At 47.7% G+C, this 16185-nt stretch overlaps 1 protein-coding gene across 1 annotated transcript in view; it reads right to left on the bottom strand.

Annotated features, from left to right (window-relative positions):
* Positions 1-2626: 2626 nt before the first annotated feature.
* LOC309716471 (atrial natriuretic peptide receptor 1-like) overlaps positions 2627-16185 on the bottom strand; it is a 66264-nt gene continuing 52705 nt past the window's right edge. Inside the window, exons 13-23 of the mRNA XM_082550267.1 lie at positions 15550-15654; positions 15363-15434; positions 14888-15050; positions 14581-14736; positions 13465-13633; positions 11968-12114; positions 9529-9652; positions 8324-8392; positions 8009-8183; positions 6125-6223; positions 2627-5541 (exon numbers count right to left, since the gene is read on the bottom strand). Of these exons, the coding sequence (XP_082406393.1) occupies positions 5396-5541; positions 6125-6223; positions 8009-8183; positions 8324-8392; positions 9529-9652; positions 11968-12114; positions 13465-13633; positions 14581-14736; positions 14888-15050; positions 15363-15434; positions 15550-15654 (1425 nt within the window). The 3' untranslated portion in view covers positions 2627-5395. The remainder of the gene's footprint in view (positions 5542-6124; positions 6224-8008; positions 8184-8323; positions 8393-9528; positions 9653-11967; positions 12115-13464; positions 13634-14580; positions 14737-14887; positions 15051-15362; positions 15435-15549; positions 15655-16185) is intronic.

Below are 16185 nucleotides of genomic sequence, written 5' to 3'. Positions count from 1 at the left end.
ATATGTTAAAACAAGATCTAGAGTGTGATTAAAGTGGTGGGTGGGTTCTTTTACATTTTGAGAGAAACCAATTGAGTCTAATAACAGATTAAATGCCATGTTGAGGCTGTCATTTTTAGCATCTACATGGATGTTAAAATCACCCACAATAATTATTTTATCTGAGCTCAGAACTAAATTAGATATAAAGTCTGAGAAATCAGACAGAAACTCTGTGTAAGGCCCAGGTGGACGATAGATGATAACAAGTAAGACTGGTTTCTGAGTTTCACAGCTGGGGTGGACAATGTTAAGCATCAGGCTTTCAAATGAATTAAAAGTCTGTCTTGGTCTTTCATTAATTAATAGGCTGGTGTGAAAAATTGCTGCCACACCTCCCCCTCGGCCTGTGCTTCGAGGTTTCTGGTAGTTAGAATGGCTCGGGGGTGTTGATTCATTTAAACTAACATAATCATCCTGCTGCAACCAGGTTTCTGTAAGGCAGAGTAAATCAATTTGTTGATCAATTATTAAGTCATGTACTAACAGAGACTTGGAGGAGAGAGACCTAATATTTAATAATCCACATTTCACTGTTTTACTCTTTGGTTCAGATGTGGATACTGTATTGTTCTTTCTTTGTGATTGTTTATGTTTAAGTTGTTTGTTGCTGGTTTTTAGTTTGTTTTTTGTCTGTTTGGGAGCTGACACAGTCTCTATGGAGATGGGTTTTTGGGGGGGTAGCAGGAGGAGAGAAGCTGCAGAGAAGCGTGTAAGACTGCAACTCTGCTTCCTGGTCCCAACTCTGGATAGTCATATTTTGGGGGGTTTAATAAACTTGTCCATATTTCTAGAAATGAGAGCTGCTCCATCCAAAGTGGGATGGATGCCGTCTCTCCTAACAAGACCAGGTTTCCTCCAGAAGGTTTGCCAATTATCTATGAAGCCCACATCGTTTCTGGGACACCACTCAGACAGCCAGCAATTTAAGGAGAACATGCGGCTAAACATGTCACTCCTGGTCTGATTGGGGAGGGGACCAGAGAAAACTACAGAGTCCGACATTGTTTTGGCAAAGTTGCACACCGATTCAATATTGATTTTAGTGACCTCCGATTGGCGTAACCGGGTGTCATTACTGCCGACGTGAATTATGATTTTACTGAATTTACGTTTACCCTTAGCCAGCAGTTTTAAATTTCCTTCAATGTCGCCTGCTCTGGCCCCTGGAAGACAATTGACTATGGTTGCCGGTGTCTCTAGCTTCACATGTCTGAGAACAGAATCGCCAATTACCAGAGTTTGACCCCCGGCGGGTGTGTCGCCGAGTGGGGAAAAACGGTTAGACACATGAACGGGTTGGTGGTGTACCTGGGGCTTCTGTTTAGGACTATGCTTCCTCCTCACCGTGACCCAGCCGCCCTGATTCCCCAGCTGCTTGGGGTCTGCCGGGGAACAGCTAGCGGGGCCTACGCTATTTTCGGCTGCACCAGCTACAGGGGCCTGGCTAGCTGCGGGTGAATGAAGGGTGCGAAGCCGAGTCTCCAATTCAGTAATCCTGGCCTCCAGCGCTGCAAATATGCTACATTTGTTACAGATATCATTACTGCTAAAGGAGGCCGAGGAGTAACTAAACATCTGACACAATGAGCAAGAAAGTGCAGGAGGGACAGGTGAAGTAGCCATGGTGCTAACGAGTCGGCTACGAGCTAAGCTAGGCTAGCGAGACAGTACAGAGACAGTGAGTGAATACTTTGGCTATAAATTAGGTAGTGAGTACACAGAAAGTGTGCTTCGGATGAAGCAGGTGAAGATTATACTATGAAAAAGAATGTATTTAAAAGTTGTTAATTAAATTGCTAAGCAAATAAGCTACTCAGAAACACCACTGTGTTTGAGCAGGAACAGGAAGTGATACTCTACCACAGAGCGAGCGAACACCAAGTGACAGCGCCACCAAGAGTCAGCAAAAGGCTGACTCTTGGTGGATGAACACTGAATGAACACTGACAAAGCACTGATTGTATCTCTTGTACTTTATCAACGCAGTATCTAAAAACTTTGCACCGTAGTGGTTAAAATCTCATTCTAATAAGAGTTAAAAGCGCATTTGGTTATTAGGTTTATAGGATTATTGAATTATGGTTAACGGTTGGTAGAATTTTTTTAAAACATTATCTGCCACCCTTCTCCAAATCTGTGCCCCTACCTGGCCCCCCCAACAAAAATTTTCTAGACTCGCCACTGCATGGCGGGCGAAAGACTGTGACCCAGAATGTGATGTGAAAGTCGTCACGTCACAAGCAACGCGGTGAGCACAAAGACAGCGCCGTCACTCGTCTGATCCGGCCTTCACATTACCGCCATCTTGTGCCCGCAGTCGCCTGCTGTCATCGAAAGCTGTGCTTATCTCTGTAGCTGTGTCCACTGTATGGACGGGTCCATCCCAGCTGAGAGGCGGGACCTAAACTGGAGGTGTGTGACTGTAAACTGGTGAAAGTGTGCGAGTGTCCTCTGACGTCAGCTACAATCTGCACTTCCTGTGGAAACACAGCTAGCATTAGCATTAGCGAGGAAGCAAAGTTTAATTTGAGATGATTTCATTTTTTCACTTAATTTCTCAGACATCAAAGTTAACCACACCACACACAGCTCGAGGCTTTTATTCAGACGATGGTGGGATTAAAATACGTTGATCTAGTTTCAATAAGCAGAATATAAATGACTTTAAATGATCTGAAACATGTGCAGATGTTACAATGATCCATTCAACACTAATTGGTGAAAGTCTCTGATGTTCTCCAGCTGTTTGTGCCGGCGCCTCACAGATGTGCGTTTGCTGTAGAGCAGCTGCAGAAGACGACGGTGTGCTCGGACACGTTGCAGCTCTGCAGTCTTTTGTTCCTCTCGGGCTCTGAAACAGCAGCGCGGTTTCCATGTTGATTCTTTGATCGTTGCGAGGTGACGTACGCCAGAGGTGGGACCAAGTCATTGTTTTGCAAGTCTCAAGTAAGTCTCAAGTAATGTCAGGCAAGTCCGAGTCAAGTCACAAGTCTGAAATTTTGAATTTCAAGTCCTTTCGAGTCTTTAAAAAAAAAACGAAAAAAGCATGTTGCAGTTATGCTAAATTTAAATATTAGACCATGTAATTTTAAAATCTGTGTTTTTCTCAACACATGACAAAATAGTGAACTTAGAAAATATACACAAATTGTGAAATTGCACCTCTTTAAAATGCAGCTCAATTAAACCTAGCTCCAAGAATAATTTTCACCGACAGTTCTGAGATAAGCTGCATGTTATTCTTGGATGCGGTTGTAGGACCGGCTTTAAAATCGCATGACAAAAATATCATACACATTAAAAAAAACTGCATCACCAACGTAGCCTGGACAACATTTGCTAGTTAGATGAAGTCAGCTATCTCATCGTAGCATATTTATATGCATATTTATAATCATACGGTTCTTGGAGTGAGTGCATACACTCATGAAGTTTAGTAACTTCCGGTCACTGCAACAAGCCCAGGTACAGTTTACCGACGGATGGGTGCAGGACCTTGAAATGCACGGTGTAGAAAGTAAAGACCATCATACGTATCATAAGTTTACCAGTCTCACAAATCGTCTTCATAAATACACATTCCTTAACCGTTTATTAATATAACCTTTGAGCTCAACGGTAATTAATTAGTAGTGGAAATAATTTCTGGTAGCATCACAGAAATGTAGCAGTGACAATAATACTGTATGCTGTAATCGTACTGGGCAATTAGTGATACAAAAAACCTGTTTTATCCTGTGAATAAAAGTATATGTTTTTGTCAATGTACCATAATAACAGAAGCGAAACGCAATATTGTGTCAGGACAATTCACTATTTATGCACAATAAACAAAGGAGCATAGCGCGACAATTTCTGTTCAGTGCCAGACTTGCTTGTAACCTATATCACTAATTATGTTATGAAAATGACGCATTAACTACAACAGCAGACTGACCTTTGTGTAAATGCTTGGAGCAGACTAACCTGTGAGCTGGAGTGTTCTGGGACGTTATATTTGATCTTTGAATGGCTGCAATCCAGTCGCCTCTTTGTTACTTCGGAAACATGGCTCGAACAATTTCTCTTCAACGACGTAATCCGATAACAACCGATCTCTTTACCCGTCGGCTTCCCGTGGCTGTCATGCGACCGGCTATTGCAGTTAATAATACAACAGCTTCTTGACATTTTTGTGTTTCTTTTTATCGCTGTATAACTGATTTTAATTGAAAGCCTGCGTGCGCTAGTACCGCTTGCCACGAGTTCCCAGAATCCTTTGCGGTTCTACCCGTGAATGACGTCACATTTTCAATCTCTATATAATATGCATGTTAAATTTTATATTTGGGGTAAAATATCAAGTCTTTTCAAGTAAACCGGTTCAAGTCCAATTCAAGTCCCAGGTCATTGGTGTAAAAGTCCAAGTCAAGCCACAAGTCTTAGAACATTTTTTCAAGTCAAGTCTAAAGTCATAAAATTAATGACTCGAGTCTGACTCGAGTCCAAGTCATGTGACTCGAGTCCACACCTCTGACGTACGCTGATCTGGTTGCTTATTGAAGAACAGTCCCCAAACTCAGCGTCTCACCCTCACTGTGAGGAGGTCATCTTAAATGTGCGGCTTCACCAAATAAACGTGCTCAAAGCCGCAGCCGCTGACGTCAGAGGTTGTGGGAGGGGCTACAGCACAGATGTTCCTCCCACAGAAGCTGTGTTTGCTTCTCAGGCAGGACAAACAGCGTCTCTCTGCTGTGGTGTGGGTGCTTCCTGTGTCTGGCCTCAGGGGGCAGTACTGAGCTCAGATTACACCCCACGTTAATGGTTAGCGCCGCTGACTCACAGCAACGAGGTTCCAGGTTCAAACCTGTTGGCTAGCCTTAGCCTCACCATCTTAGCAGGGCGGCGCCCTGTCCAGGTGCCCCTCCTCCAGTGACAGCAGGGACAGGAAATGAAGATGATGAATGCAGGGCCACATAAAAGTGAAGAAGAGGCAGCATGGTGAACGTCAGCGTGGAGAGACAAACTGCTCGGAGTACCAGCGGGACGACGGCGAAAAACTCTTTTTCCAGGACCGGAAAGCAGGACACTTTTGATCCGAGTGTGAGGAGAGTCCGGGTCCGCGTGTCCCTCCGTTCCCGTGTCACTTCCTCCCGTCCGACAGTCCCAATCCATCCAAAGTCCTTCTGCTCGGAGATGAGAAGCAGCAAGGAGGCGGGGAGCGCTCGAGTGAGTCCTCCTTTCCTTCAAGCTGTGCTCCCTTCTGTCCTTTCCTCGTCCCCTCATCTGTAGCGGTGTTACCCCTTATTCACTCCTCAGTTCCTTTCCTCGTTTATCCATCCTCTCCTGTCGTCCTCCTGTTGACAGTGCTTTGTCATTGGCTGTCGCTCTCTCCCAGCAGCCAATAGGTGGTCATCTTCCCTTTGCCCTTGATGTCGATTTCCCCTCGGAGCTCCAGCTGAAAGCAGTTGAACTCTAGCAGAACGTCTCGAGTCGCCGCCGACACGTGGATCTTCAGCGCTACACACACACACACACACACACACACACACACACACACACACACACACACGTCATGTTTGGCAACAGCAGCAGGAATAAAAATGCTGCTTTAGGTTTTTCAGTCCAACCTGCAAAAATCTAATCTGCTGTTTATTTAAAGAACATTACTTTATTCTGAAGGGGCTTTAATAAATCTGCTTCCTGTTAATGAAGCTCAGCTGTTACACGTGTAACAGAGAAACTGTTCATGGAGCACAAACTGCAGTATCAGCTGACTCAGACCGAGTCACTAAACTGAAGCCCGTCAACAGGGAAGCAACAGCCTGCAGAGGGCGCTGCTGCGTCAGCATTCACAGAGCGACGTCTTCGTTCACGTCTATCTATCGCGCCAAGTCACGTGACCTGGTCATCCTATGTGTATTCAGTGTGATCGTTAACACGAGGATCTGAACCCATTTATTTTCCGTGTGAACACCTGAAGAATGCAGAGGTCAAAGTTCAATGTTCCCTCTGGATTAGTACTCGAGTACTTAGTTACAGTTCAGAGGTTTCAGGCTGAAACTGCAGCGTCAGGTCACGTGACCTGTTTTTGTGCACGTACCTTCGCCAGTGGACTCCATACGTGATGACGTGTTGACGGTGTCGCCAAACAGGCAGTACCGAGGCATCTTCAGACCAACCACGCCCGCACACACGGGACCTGCCGAGGACACGGGGCAGTCACCACGTGTGTGTGTCAGTGTGAGTCTGTGTGTGTGTGTGTCAGTCTGTGTGTGTGTCAGTCTGTGTGTGTGTCAGTGTGTGTGTGTGTGTGTCAGTGTGTGTGTGTGTGTGTCAGTCTGTGTGTGTGTGTGTCAGTGTGAGTCTCTGTGTGTGTGTGTGAGAGTCTGTGTGTGTGTCAGTCTGTGTGTGTGTGTCAGTGTGTGTGTCAGTGTGTGTGTCAGTGTGAGTCTGTGTGTCAGTGTGAGTCTGTGTGTGTGTGTGAGAGTCTGTGTGTGTGTCAGTCTGTGTGTGTGTGTGAGAGTCTGTGTGTGTGTCAGTGTGAGTCTGTGTGTGTGTCAGTCTGTGTGTGTGTGTGAGAGTCTGTGTGTGTGTCAGTGTGAGTCTGTGTGTGTGTGTCAGTGTGTGTGTCAGTGTGAGTCTGTGTGTGTGTGTGAGAGTCTGTGTGTGTGTCAGTCTGTGTGTGTGTGTGTCAGTCTGTCTGTGTGTGTGTGTGTCAGTCTGTCTGTGTGTGTGTCAGTCTGTGTGTGTGTGTGAGAGAGTCTGTGTGTGTGTCAGTCTGTGTGTGTGTCAGTCTGTGTGTGTGTCAGTCTGTGTGTGTGTGTGTGTGTGTGTGAGAGTCTGTGTGTGTGTGTGTGAGAGTCTGTGTGTGTGTCAGTCTGTGTGTGTGTGTGAGAGAGTCTGTGTGTGTGTCAGTCTGTGTGTGTGTGTGAGAGAGTCTGTGTGTGTGTCAGTGTGAGTCTGTGTGTGTGTGTGTGTGTGTGTGAGAGTCTGTGTGTGTGTGTGTGAGAGTCTGTGTGTGTGTGTGTCAGTGTGTCAGTGTGTGTGTGTGTGTGTGTGTGTGTGTGTGTGTGAGAGTCTGTGTGTGTGTGTGTCAGTGTGTCAGTGTGTGTGTGTCAGTGTGAGTCTGTGTGTGTGTGTCAGTGTGTGTCTGTGTATGTGTGTCAGTGTGTGTCTGTGTATGTGTCAGTGTGAGTCTGTGTGTGTGTGTGTGTGTGTGTGTGTGTGTGTGTGTGAGAGTCTGTGTGTGTGTGTGTCAGTGTGTCAGTGTGTGTGTGTCAGTGTGAGTCTGTGTGTGTGTGTCAGTGTGTGTCTGTGTATGTGTGTCAGTGTGTGTCTGTGTATGTGTCAGTGTGAGTCTGTGCGTGTGTGTGTGTGTCAGTGTGAGTCTGTGCGTGTGTCTGTGTGTGTGTGTCTGTGTGTGTGTCTGTGCGTGTGTGTCTGTGTGTGTGTGTCTGTGTGTGTGTCTGTGTGTGTCTGTGTCAGTGTGAGTCTGTGTATCTGTGTGTGTGTGTGTCAGTGTGAGTCTGTGTGTGTGTCTGTGTATGTCTGTGTCTGTGTGTGTGTGTATGTGTGTGTGTCTGTGTATGTGTGTGTCTGTGCGTGTGTCTGTGTGTGTGTGTCTGTGTGTGTGTCTGTGTGTGTCTGTGTCAGTGTGAGTCTGTGTATCTGTGTGTGTGTGTGTCAGTGTGAGTCTGTGTGTGTGTCTGTGTATGTCTGTGTCTGTGTGTGTGTGTATGTGTGTGTGTCTGTGTATGTGTATGTGTGTGTCTGTGTGTGTGTGTGCGTGTGTCTGTGTATGTGTGTGTCTGTGTGCGTGTGTCAGTGTGAGTCTGTGTGTGTGTCTGTGTGTGTGTGTGCGTGTGTCTGTGTATGTGTGTGTGTCTGTGTATGTGAGTCTGTGTGTGAGAGTGTCAGTGTGAGTCTGTGTGTGAGAGTGTCAGTGTGTGTCTGTGTCAGTGTGAGTCTGTGTGTGTGTTGTCACCGCTGTGAATGCCGATCCTCAGCTTTAGCTGCTGCTCGGGTCGATGGCGGATCTTGAAGGCTCTGACGGCGTCCAGCAGGGCGAGCGCCATGCGGGCGATCTCTCGGCCGTGCAGCTTCCCGTTCCTCACCGGCAGCCCCGACACCACCATGTAGGCGTCGCCGATGGTCTCCACCTGGGGGCGCCACAGCACCGTGACATCAGTTAGAGTCGCACTAAAAGTTGTCCTTATTGTGAGCTGGTCTCCATGGCGATGCGCTCTGTTGCTCAGAGCTGCCCTGAGAACAGGTCGGAGGAAAGAAACGAGCCGTTTACCTTGTAAACGTCAAAGTTGTCGATGATGGCGTCGAAGCAGGTGTAGAGGTCGTTGAGCAGAGTCACCACCTGCAGAGACATCAGCACGTCAGACTGAAGGACGGTGTTTGAGCGCCCCCTGCAGGCCGCTGGCTTTCAGTGTGTGAGAGAACATGTTAACACTTTATAATTCAGTGTGTTTTATTTGATACAACAGCGTGATTATAGATTTATACTTACACGAACACTGACACGTGGTGTCAGGTTTGTACATCAAAGCACTTTATTTAATATTCATTACATTGATCTGCATGAAGCCCTGCCTGAGACGACTTACAGGTTACTTAAACTTCCAGTATAATTATTTCTGACTGGTTTCCTCCTTATCCCAGTGTGTATTTGTAGGTAAATATAATTAGATTGTAATTTCAAATAAAATGCACTGAAATTCCTTTTTAATTCCAAATCATACTCTTAGTCACTATCCAAAAACCCTTACAAGGACAGGTGAGGGAGAATTTTCTAGATTAAATCCGTAAATGTATGCAGCGGCGTCCGGCCAGCCGAGGACGCCCCGTCTGCTGGGACATCGTTAATCGTGCTGCCTCATGAGTTACTGATCCCTGCAGTACAAATATGAGAATCTATTTCCACCTTTTATCCATCCGTTCTTATCAGGGTCACAGTGGGCTGGAGCCTGTCCCAGGTGTCTTAGGGCGAGAGGCGGGGCACACCCTGCACAGGTCGCCAGTCTGTGGCAGGGCTAACACACAGACAACCATTCACACCTATGGACAATTTAGAACGACCAATTAACCTAACCCCACTGCCTGCACGTGGGAGGAAGCCGCAGTATCGATATTTTACTCCCCTCGACCAGCCCATTGTTCTCCACAAATACGTTGAGCATGTGATTCTGAAATATGGATCTCGCCAGCCGCCCTCAGCCCGCGTGCTAACATGGTGGCAAGCATGCAGCGTCTGAACCTGCAGCAGAAACACCAGCGTGTCTGATAAGACACCTGCACTACGCTGCAGGCGTTTGACACGTCAGTCACACGCAGCCCTGACGGCGTGACAGGACGCAGAGCCAATTTCAGAGTCCAAGCTCGGATTTGGGAGGATCAGGTGTCCGGTGCTACTCTCCGTCTGGCTTTCTGTGTTTGTGTCTTTGGACCTGGAAGCTGTGTGAGAAGTACTGAAGTACTCAGGTAAACTCGTCTCACCTCCATCGGCGTGCTCTCTGCGGAGATGGTGGTGAAGCCCACGATGTCACTGAAGTAGATGGTGACCGAGTCGAAGGCTTCAGCCTGAACCGTGTCTCCACGCTTCAGCTGCTCGGCCACCGAACTGACAGAGAGACAATACGGCGCCATGAGTGTGTGAGCAGGGGGCTCCGCCCATAAAAAATGTCCGTGTGCACCTCGGGACCTTCACCACCTCTGCTGCTGGACATCCAACCTTGGATGCCCCTGTCTGACATGTGCGCTTGGTGCACACCCCTCACACGGACTCTTTTCCTCCCATCGGCAGACGCTATCGCAGCATCGGGGCCCGATCCTCCAGACTGCGAGACAGCTTTTTCCCACAAACCATCAGACTCCTGACCTCACTACCAGCTCCCCCACTCCCCCCACCACACACACCCACACAAACCAGTAACTGACTCTACTGGACTTCACACATCGCTGCCTTTGTAAACACAGACGCTGCTCTGTGGACAGTCCTGCTCATGTTGGTCACTTTAAATCATTTATACTGTAAAACTGCTGCGTTGGTTATTTTAAACCACTTCAAAGTCACTTTAAATCTCATTTTATAAATTGTAAACGTTACATTTATTAACCCTTTTTACCTCAAAGTGTATATTTATTCTTACTCTTCCTGTATTTATGGTTGTTGGAACTGGAGCCTCGTCATCTGTCTCTCTATATACTGAACTGTATATAGCAGAGATGACAACAAAGCTTACTTTGATGTCAACACTATAGGACAAGAATCCAGAACTGGTTCCCAGTAGTCCAGTTCCTTGGAATTATTGGTCTACCTGCTTTTCAGTTCTTGCACTCCAGCTACAATCAGCTGACATCAGCTCGTGTGCTAGAGGAAAAGAGCTGCGCAGCGTGGATACAGACATTACTAAGGACGACAGCGTAATAGTGAAGCGGAAGATCCATCCAGGCCGCTAACACGACTGCCTGCAAGCGCAGACGGCATGCTAACGCTAAGCTAGCCAAAAACCCCGAGAGACGAGCAGCGCGTATGCAGACCTGAGCCCAGCAGCCAGAGCCTGAACAGGAAACAAAGAGGTGAGGCTGCAGCCTCTGTGTCTACCTGCCAATGTTTATAGAATCACCATGACAACCGCTTTAAAGTCTCTTCAGGATCTGTGTTGGTGTGTGCGACTGTGACTCAGTTTATTTTGTAACAGCCAAGTAATGTAACGAGTATTCAAACCAAATACTTTCTCCTGGGAGTAATTAAGTAACATACTGCATTACTTTTTTATTCTGTGTAATGATGACTTTTTTTGAGTAACGACTGCAACACTGAGCCAATGAGAACCCAGCGAGACTCAATACAACGGTCAATAATCAATAATGATATCAATAATCTTTAAGTTATTATCAGTTCTAGTCGCCACAGACCTCAAACTCACACCAAGACCATCGCCATGTTTAAATCGACCCCGCCTTCACATCGAGGGTCACCACAGCCGAAGAGCGCTGCGTCCAGCATTCAGACAAATATCTGATAAGCTCGAGCATCGAGGCGCAGGTGTGTGAGCGGGACTACAGGTCACACCTGTGCACAGCTGGGCAGTAGAAGAGGGGAACGCCTCTTTCTGTTTACACCAACCAGCTGTGCCTCCACCCAGCAGACCCTCCAAAGTACACGGCAGGAGGAGTATGCTGTTATTTTGGTGTAAAAAAATTTGCAAGGACAAATGTTGCATTTTGAGAAGAAAATAATTTTATGAGAAGAAAAATAATTGCTGCGTGCAAGAAATGTGTTTCAGTGTTTGCTGTCACACACACGAGCTCACCAGCTACTAGCCAGATCCAGCAGAGCGGTTTGGTTCAAACTAGCTTAAAACCAACAATGCTCTTTAAAAAGTCTATATTTAAAAACAAATAATTAAACATACTAACTGCAAAGGGGTTTGGCTACACTCTGGACCGTGTTTCTGGAACGCAGTAGCTGTCGAGCTGATTGGAGACCAAAACAGCCAATCAGAATTTTTGCATCCAAGTCTGTGATTGGCTGGTTTTGTGGCACATTTGTAACGCTGTACAAAGAGTTGAGCGTGCAGAGATGTTGAGAGCAGGTCTGCAGACGTCTGTGAGCACACAGAGCGGCTGTTACTGTGTGTTTATGGACATTAGCAAACACTGAAACACATTTCCTGCATGCGGCGATGAGTTTGCTTCGCGCAAAATAATTTTCTCCTCAAAATGCAACATTTGTACTTGCAAACATTTTATTTACGTGCTCTCAGAATAGACGCACAAAAATAACGCCATAGACGAGCGGCCCATACATCACACGCACAACTGCACATGCTCAGAACCCAGCTGTGAGGAAGATGTCCAAAGGTGCACCTGAGGAGGAGGAGGGTATGTTTACTGTAGAGCCGCACTGTGTGCAGTAATTGCAGTACTGACTGTGGTAGTATCTGGTACAGCAGGGCTTCGGCCTTGCGTTTCTCCTCGTGGTACGCCTGCGTTCGCTCCTCCACCAGCTCCTCCAGGTTGTTGGCGTACTGCTCCATCCGGGACAGGAGGTTGTCCAGGATGTTGGTCCGTGACTCCCTGAAAACACACACATGGTGTTCTGGGTGGGCAAAAACCAAGCGTGGGCTCGTGTCCACTTTACTATCAGTTTAGTTTTATTTACACAGTGCCAAATCACAACAACAGACGCATTGAGGCGATTTATACTGTAAGGTCGACCCTGCAATAATACATACAGAGAAAAACCCAACAATCATATGACCCCTATGAGCAGCACTTTGGCGACAGTGGGAAGGAAAAACTCTCTTTTAACAGGAAGAAACCTCCAGCAGAACCAGGCTCAGGGAGGGGCGGGGCCATCTGCTGTGATTGGTTGGGGTGAGAGAAGGAAGACAGGATAAAGACATGCTGTGGAAGAGAGACAGAGGTTAATAACAGATATGATTCAATGCTGTTAATACATAGTGAGTGAGAAAGGTGACTGGAAAGGAAAAACTCAATGCATCATGGGAATCCCCCGGCAGCCTACATCTATTGCAGCATAACTAAGGGAGGATTCAGGGTCACCTGGTCCAGCCCTAACTATATGCTTTAGCAAAAAGGAAAGTTTGAAGACTAATCTTAAAAGTAGAGATAGTGTCTGTCTCCTGAATCCAAACTGGAAGCTGGTTCCACAGAAGAGGGGCCTGAAAACTGAAGGCTCTGCCTCCCATTCTACTTTTAAATACTCTAGGAACAACAAGTAGGCCTGCAGAGCGAGAGCGAAGTGCTCTAATAGGGTGATATGGTACTACAAGGTCATTAAGATAAGATGGGGCCTGATTATTTAAGACCTTGTATGTGAGCAGCAGGATTTTGAATTCTGGACTTAACAGGAAGCCAAAACAGGAGAAATCTGCTCTCTCTTTCTAGTCCCTGTCAGGACTCTTGCTGCAGCATTTTGGATCAGCTGAAGGCTTTTCAGGGAGTTTTTAGGACTTCCTGATAATAATGAATTACAGTCGTCCAGCCTGGAAGTAATAAATGCATGAACTAGTTTTTCAGCGTCACTCTGAGACAGGATATTTCTAACTTTAGAGATGTTGCACAAATGGAAGAAAGCAGTCTTACATATTTGTTTAATATGTGCGTTGAAGGACATGTCCTGGTCAAACATGACTCCAAGGTTCCTCACAGTGTTATTGGAGGCCAAGGTAATGCCATCCAGAGTAAGAATCTGCTTAGATACCATATTTCTAAGATTTTCAGGGCCGAGTACAATAACCTCAGTTTGATCTGAATTAAGAAGCAGAAAGTTAGCGGCCATCCAGGTCTTTCAGATGGAGATGTTTCACTCTGTAAACACACAAATGCAGTTTTGGGTGTTGTTCCCTGTGTGGCCACAGGATGTCACTGATGCACTGCTCTGCTCGCGGTTTCAGGTCTTACTTGTTCTGTTTGCGCAGCAGCACTCGGATCTGGTTGAACTCGGGTCTCTCCGTCGGCTCTTCGGCCCAGCAGCGCTCCATCAGCTGACCCAGCTCGGGGCGGTCACTCTGCGAGTCGATGGTCGGCCTTAGGCAGGGCCACTCCCCCAGAATCACGCGGTCCACGATCTCTGCACAGAAACAGTTCAGCACGTTCAGCGCAGTGAACCTTAAGCTACCAGCTCATTGGTGATTTCAGGTGGAGCGCTGGTGTTGGTGCACACGTTATCCTCTGCTCGGAGCCTCGAGCCGCTCGAGGATGAGCAGCACAGTCTCTGTAAAAATGTCAGCAGAGTTAAAAACATGTTTCATGAAATGTGTTGAGCACATTTCATGAACGCAACCTTAAAGTAACACATTTAACTGGATTTGATCTGTGACTGAAAGCAGACTGTGCAGTAAAACAAGTGACCACGAGCGTCCGTACGAGACAAACAGAACAGCTGACGATGATCCCAGCGACGGTTTATGGTGTAACACTTTATTTGACTTCCTTATAAATAACATAAAATCCCTTTCAGACTTGTGCTGTTAGCAAACCTGTCAGCATGACGCAGGTTCCCATGGCGACAGCGGGTCGTACCTGAGCGACGGAGGCGACCAGCTACACAGACGCCGAGTCCTAATGAACGGAAAGCAGAGACGGGAACGTCCAGTGTGCTCCGTGCGAATAAATCAGAGGCCAGGTCATTAGCGGTGATGAGGCTCGCCGCTGCCGGAGCACGCACCTGAGCAGAGAGCAGGTAAACAGCTTCTGCTCCCCAGCTGCTCTGTGAGCGTGCAGCAGCAGAGCTCGGCGTGCAGCAGCAGAGCTCGGCGTGCAGCTTGAAGCGCTTTCTGTGGTTTGGAGCGAACGCAGAAATGACCTGTGAGCGAGAGGCGGCTGAGGAACCAGCGTGGACGTGCTGTTTGCTCAGCCTCTTCTTCTCTGCTCTGATTCATCCCAGCAGGATCGCGGCTTAATCTGAAACCAGGTCGACGCCGATCACATGACCCGACACGCACACCTACAGGTGTGCATGTGCACCATCAGCCTTTAGAGCTGCACACCTGCAGCAGGAACCTCAGAGCTACCTACCTTTAGGGCTGAGCGGGTCTCCCTCCAGGTAGAAGGCTCCTCGTCGAAGCGCCACCTCCTGGAGGATGATGCCGAAGCTGTAGACATCTCCTTTCTGGGTTCCCTGAGGAGGAGGACACTCCATCCTGAGCAGCTCTGGAGCCATCCACAGCTTCTCTGCAGGGCGGCACAAACAGAGACCTCAGGACCTGAGCTTAAGATCGAAACCTCTTCATGTTTAACATTAAAGAGTTTGAGAGGAGCGTGCTGCTAACATCGCTGCCTGACTTCAGGAAAAGCAGATTAACGGCAGAGAGCTGCAACTCACGGGCGTAGTAGGCGTGAGCGTCACTAGCTGCGTCGCTCTCAGACCGAAAGCTGGACAAACCGTAGTCGGTGATCTTCAGGACGAAGCGGTTATCCACGACGCAGTTGGAGGACTTGAGTTTACCGTGGGAGAAGATGACGCTGTTGTGGAGGAAAAGCATGCCCTGCAGACACAGAGAGGAGGACAGCACTGACAACATGTTTGTTATCACAGGTAACGCCACCTGGAGGTAACTTATTACTGTTGTCTTCACTTTGAGTCCTGCCATCATCCAATCAGACACCGGGGACCCCAAAGCTCTCTAACTTTGACTCCTCTGTCCTCGTTAACCTGCTCGCTTCCTCCTCGTACTTTCGCTTTGATGAGTCCCACATGCATCGCGTCGACTCCACTCCCTGAAACTGCCGTTAACGAGCTTCAGTCCAGGAAGCAGAAACTTAACGAAGCAGAGACTCTGCAGGAAATGGAAACGTACCTTTACGATGTCGTTAATGAGGGAATATTTAAACATCCAGTCCAGAGTGATGCTGTCGTTCTCCAAGATGTCCTGAACACACAAACAACCAATAACCTGTCAGCGGTGACCTTGGCGAGATCTCCTCAGCACCAGCCGTGACGCAGCCGTGACGCCGTCACCCTGACCCCCACCCTTAAAGCCGTACCTGCAGACTGCCTCTGGAGCAGTACTCTGTGACGATGCAGCAGTTGGGGGGGTCGATGCACGCTCCAATGAACCTGGTCAGGTGTTCGTTCTGGACGTCTCTCATCTGCACAGACGGAAACATTCAAAGGCTGAATTCACAGGAAAACACGGGGAGCATGACTCCGCCCTCGGTGACGCCCACTGTGGAAACAGACTAAAGCTGGCGTCTCAAACGTCACTGTTTGCCACTGCTGTCGTCTCATTGGACGGCCACTTCAGCGTTCAGGAAGTCCTCTCTGTGCGTCCAACACGTGGCAGCGCTGTGTTCATATGTAACAAAATAAAGACGTCAGTGTGCCCGTGTCACCGAGCTGACACAGCCTCACGTTTGTGCGCTCTGCTCATGTTGGTTTCATATTCAATCATTTTGAGAAATTATTTTAACATTTCACGCAACAACAAACAAACCCTCTCCGACAGAAAAGCCAAACTGCTTTAGATTTCTTCACATCAACATACAAGCAGGGCTGACGTGGGCCGCAAGTGGCCACTGGGCCACGAGTTTGAGACCCCTGGACTGAAGGGACATTTCACAGCGTTGCCCATTAGACCTCCTCAGACCAGGTCCAGGTCCAGACCATGAAGCCTAGAATTA

The sequence above is a fragment of the Aulonocara stuartgranti genome (assembly GCF_965226115.1).
Source record: "Aulonocara stuartgranti genome assembly, chromosome: 11".
NCBI lineage: Eukaryota > Metazoa > Chordata > Actinopteri > Cichliformes > Cichlidae > Aulonocara > Aulonocara stuartgranti.
Note: the sequence above shows the minus strand (reverse complement) of the source record. Positions and strands in the feature narration are given on the sequence as shown.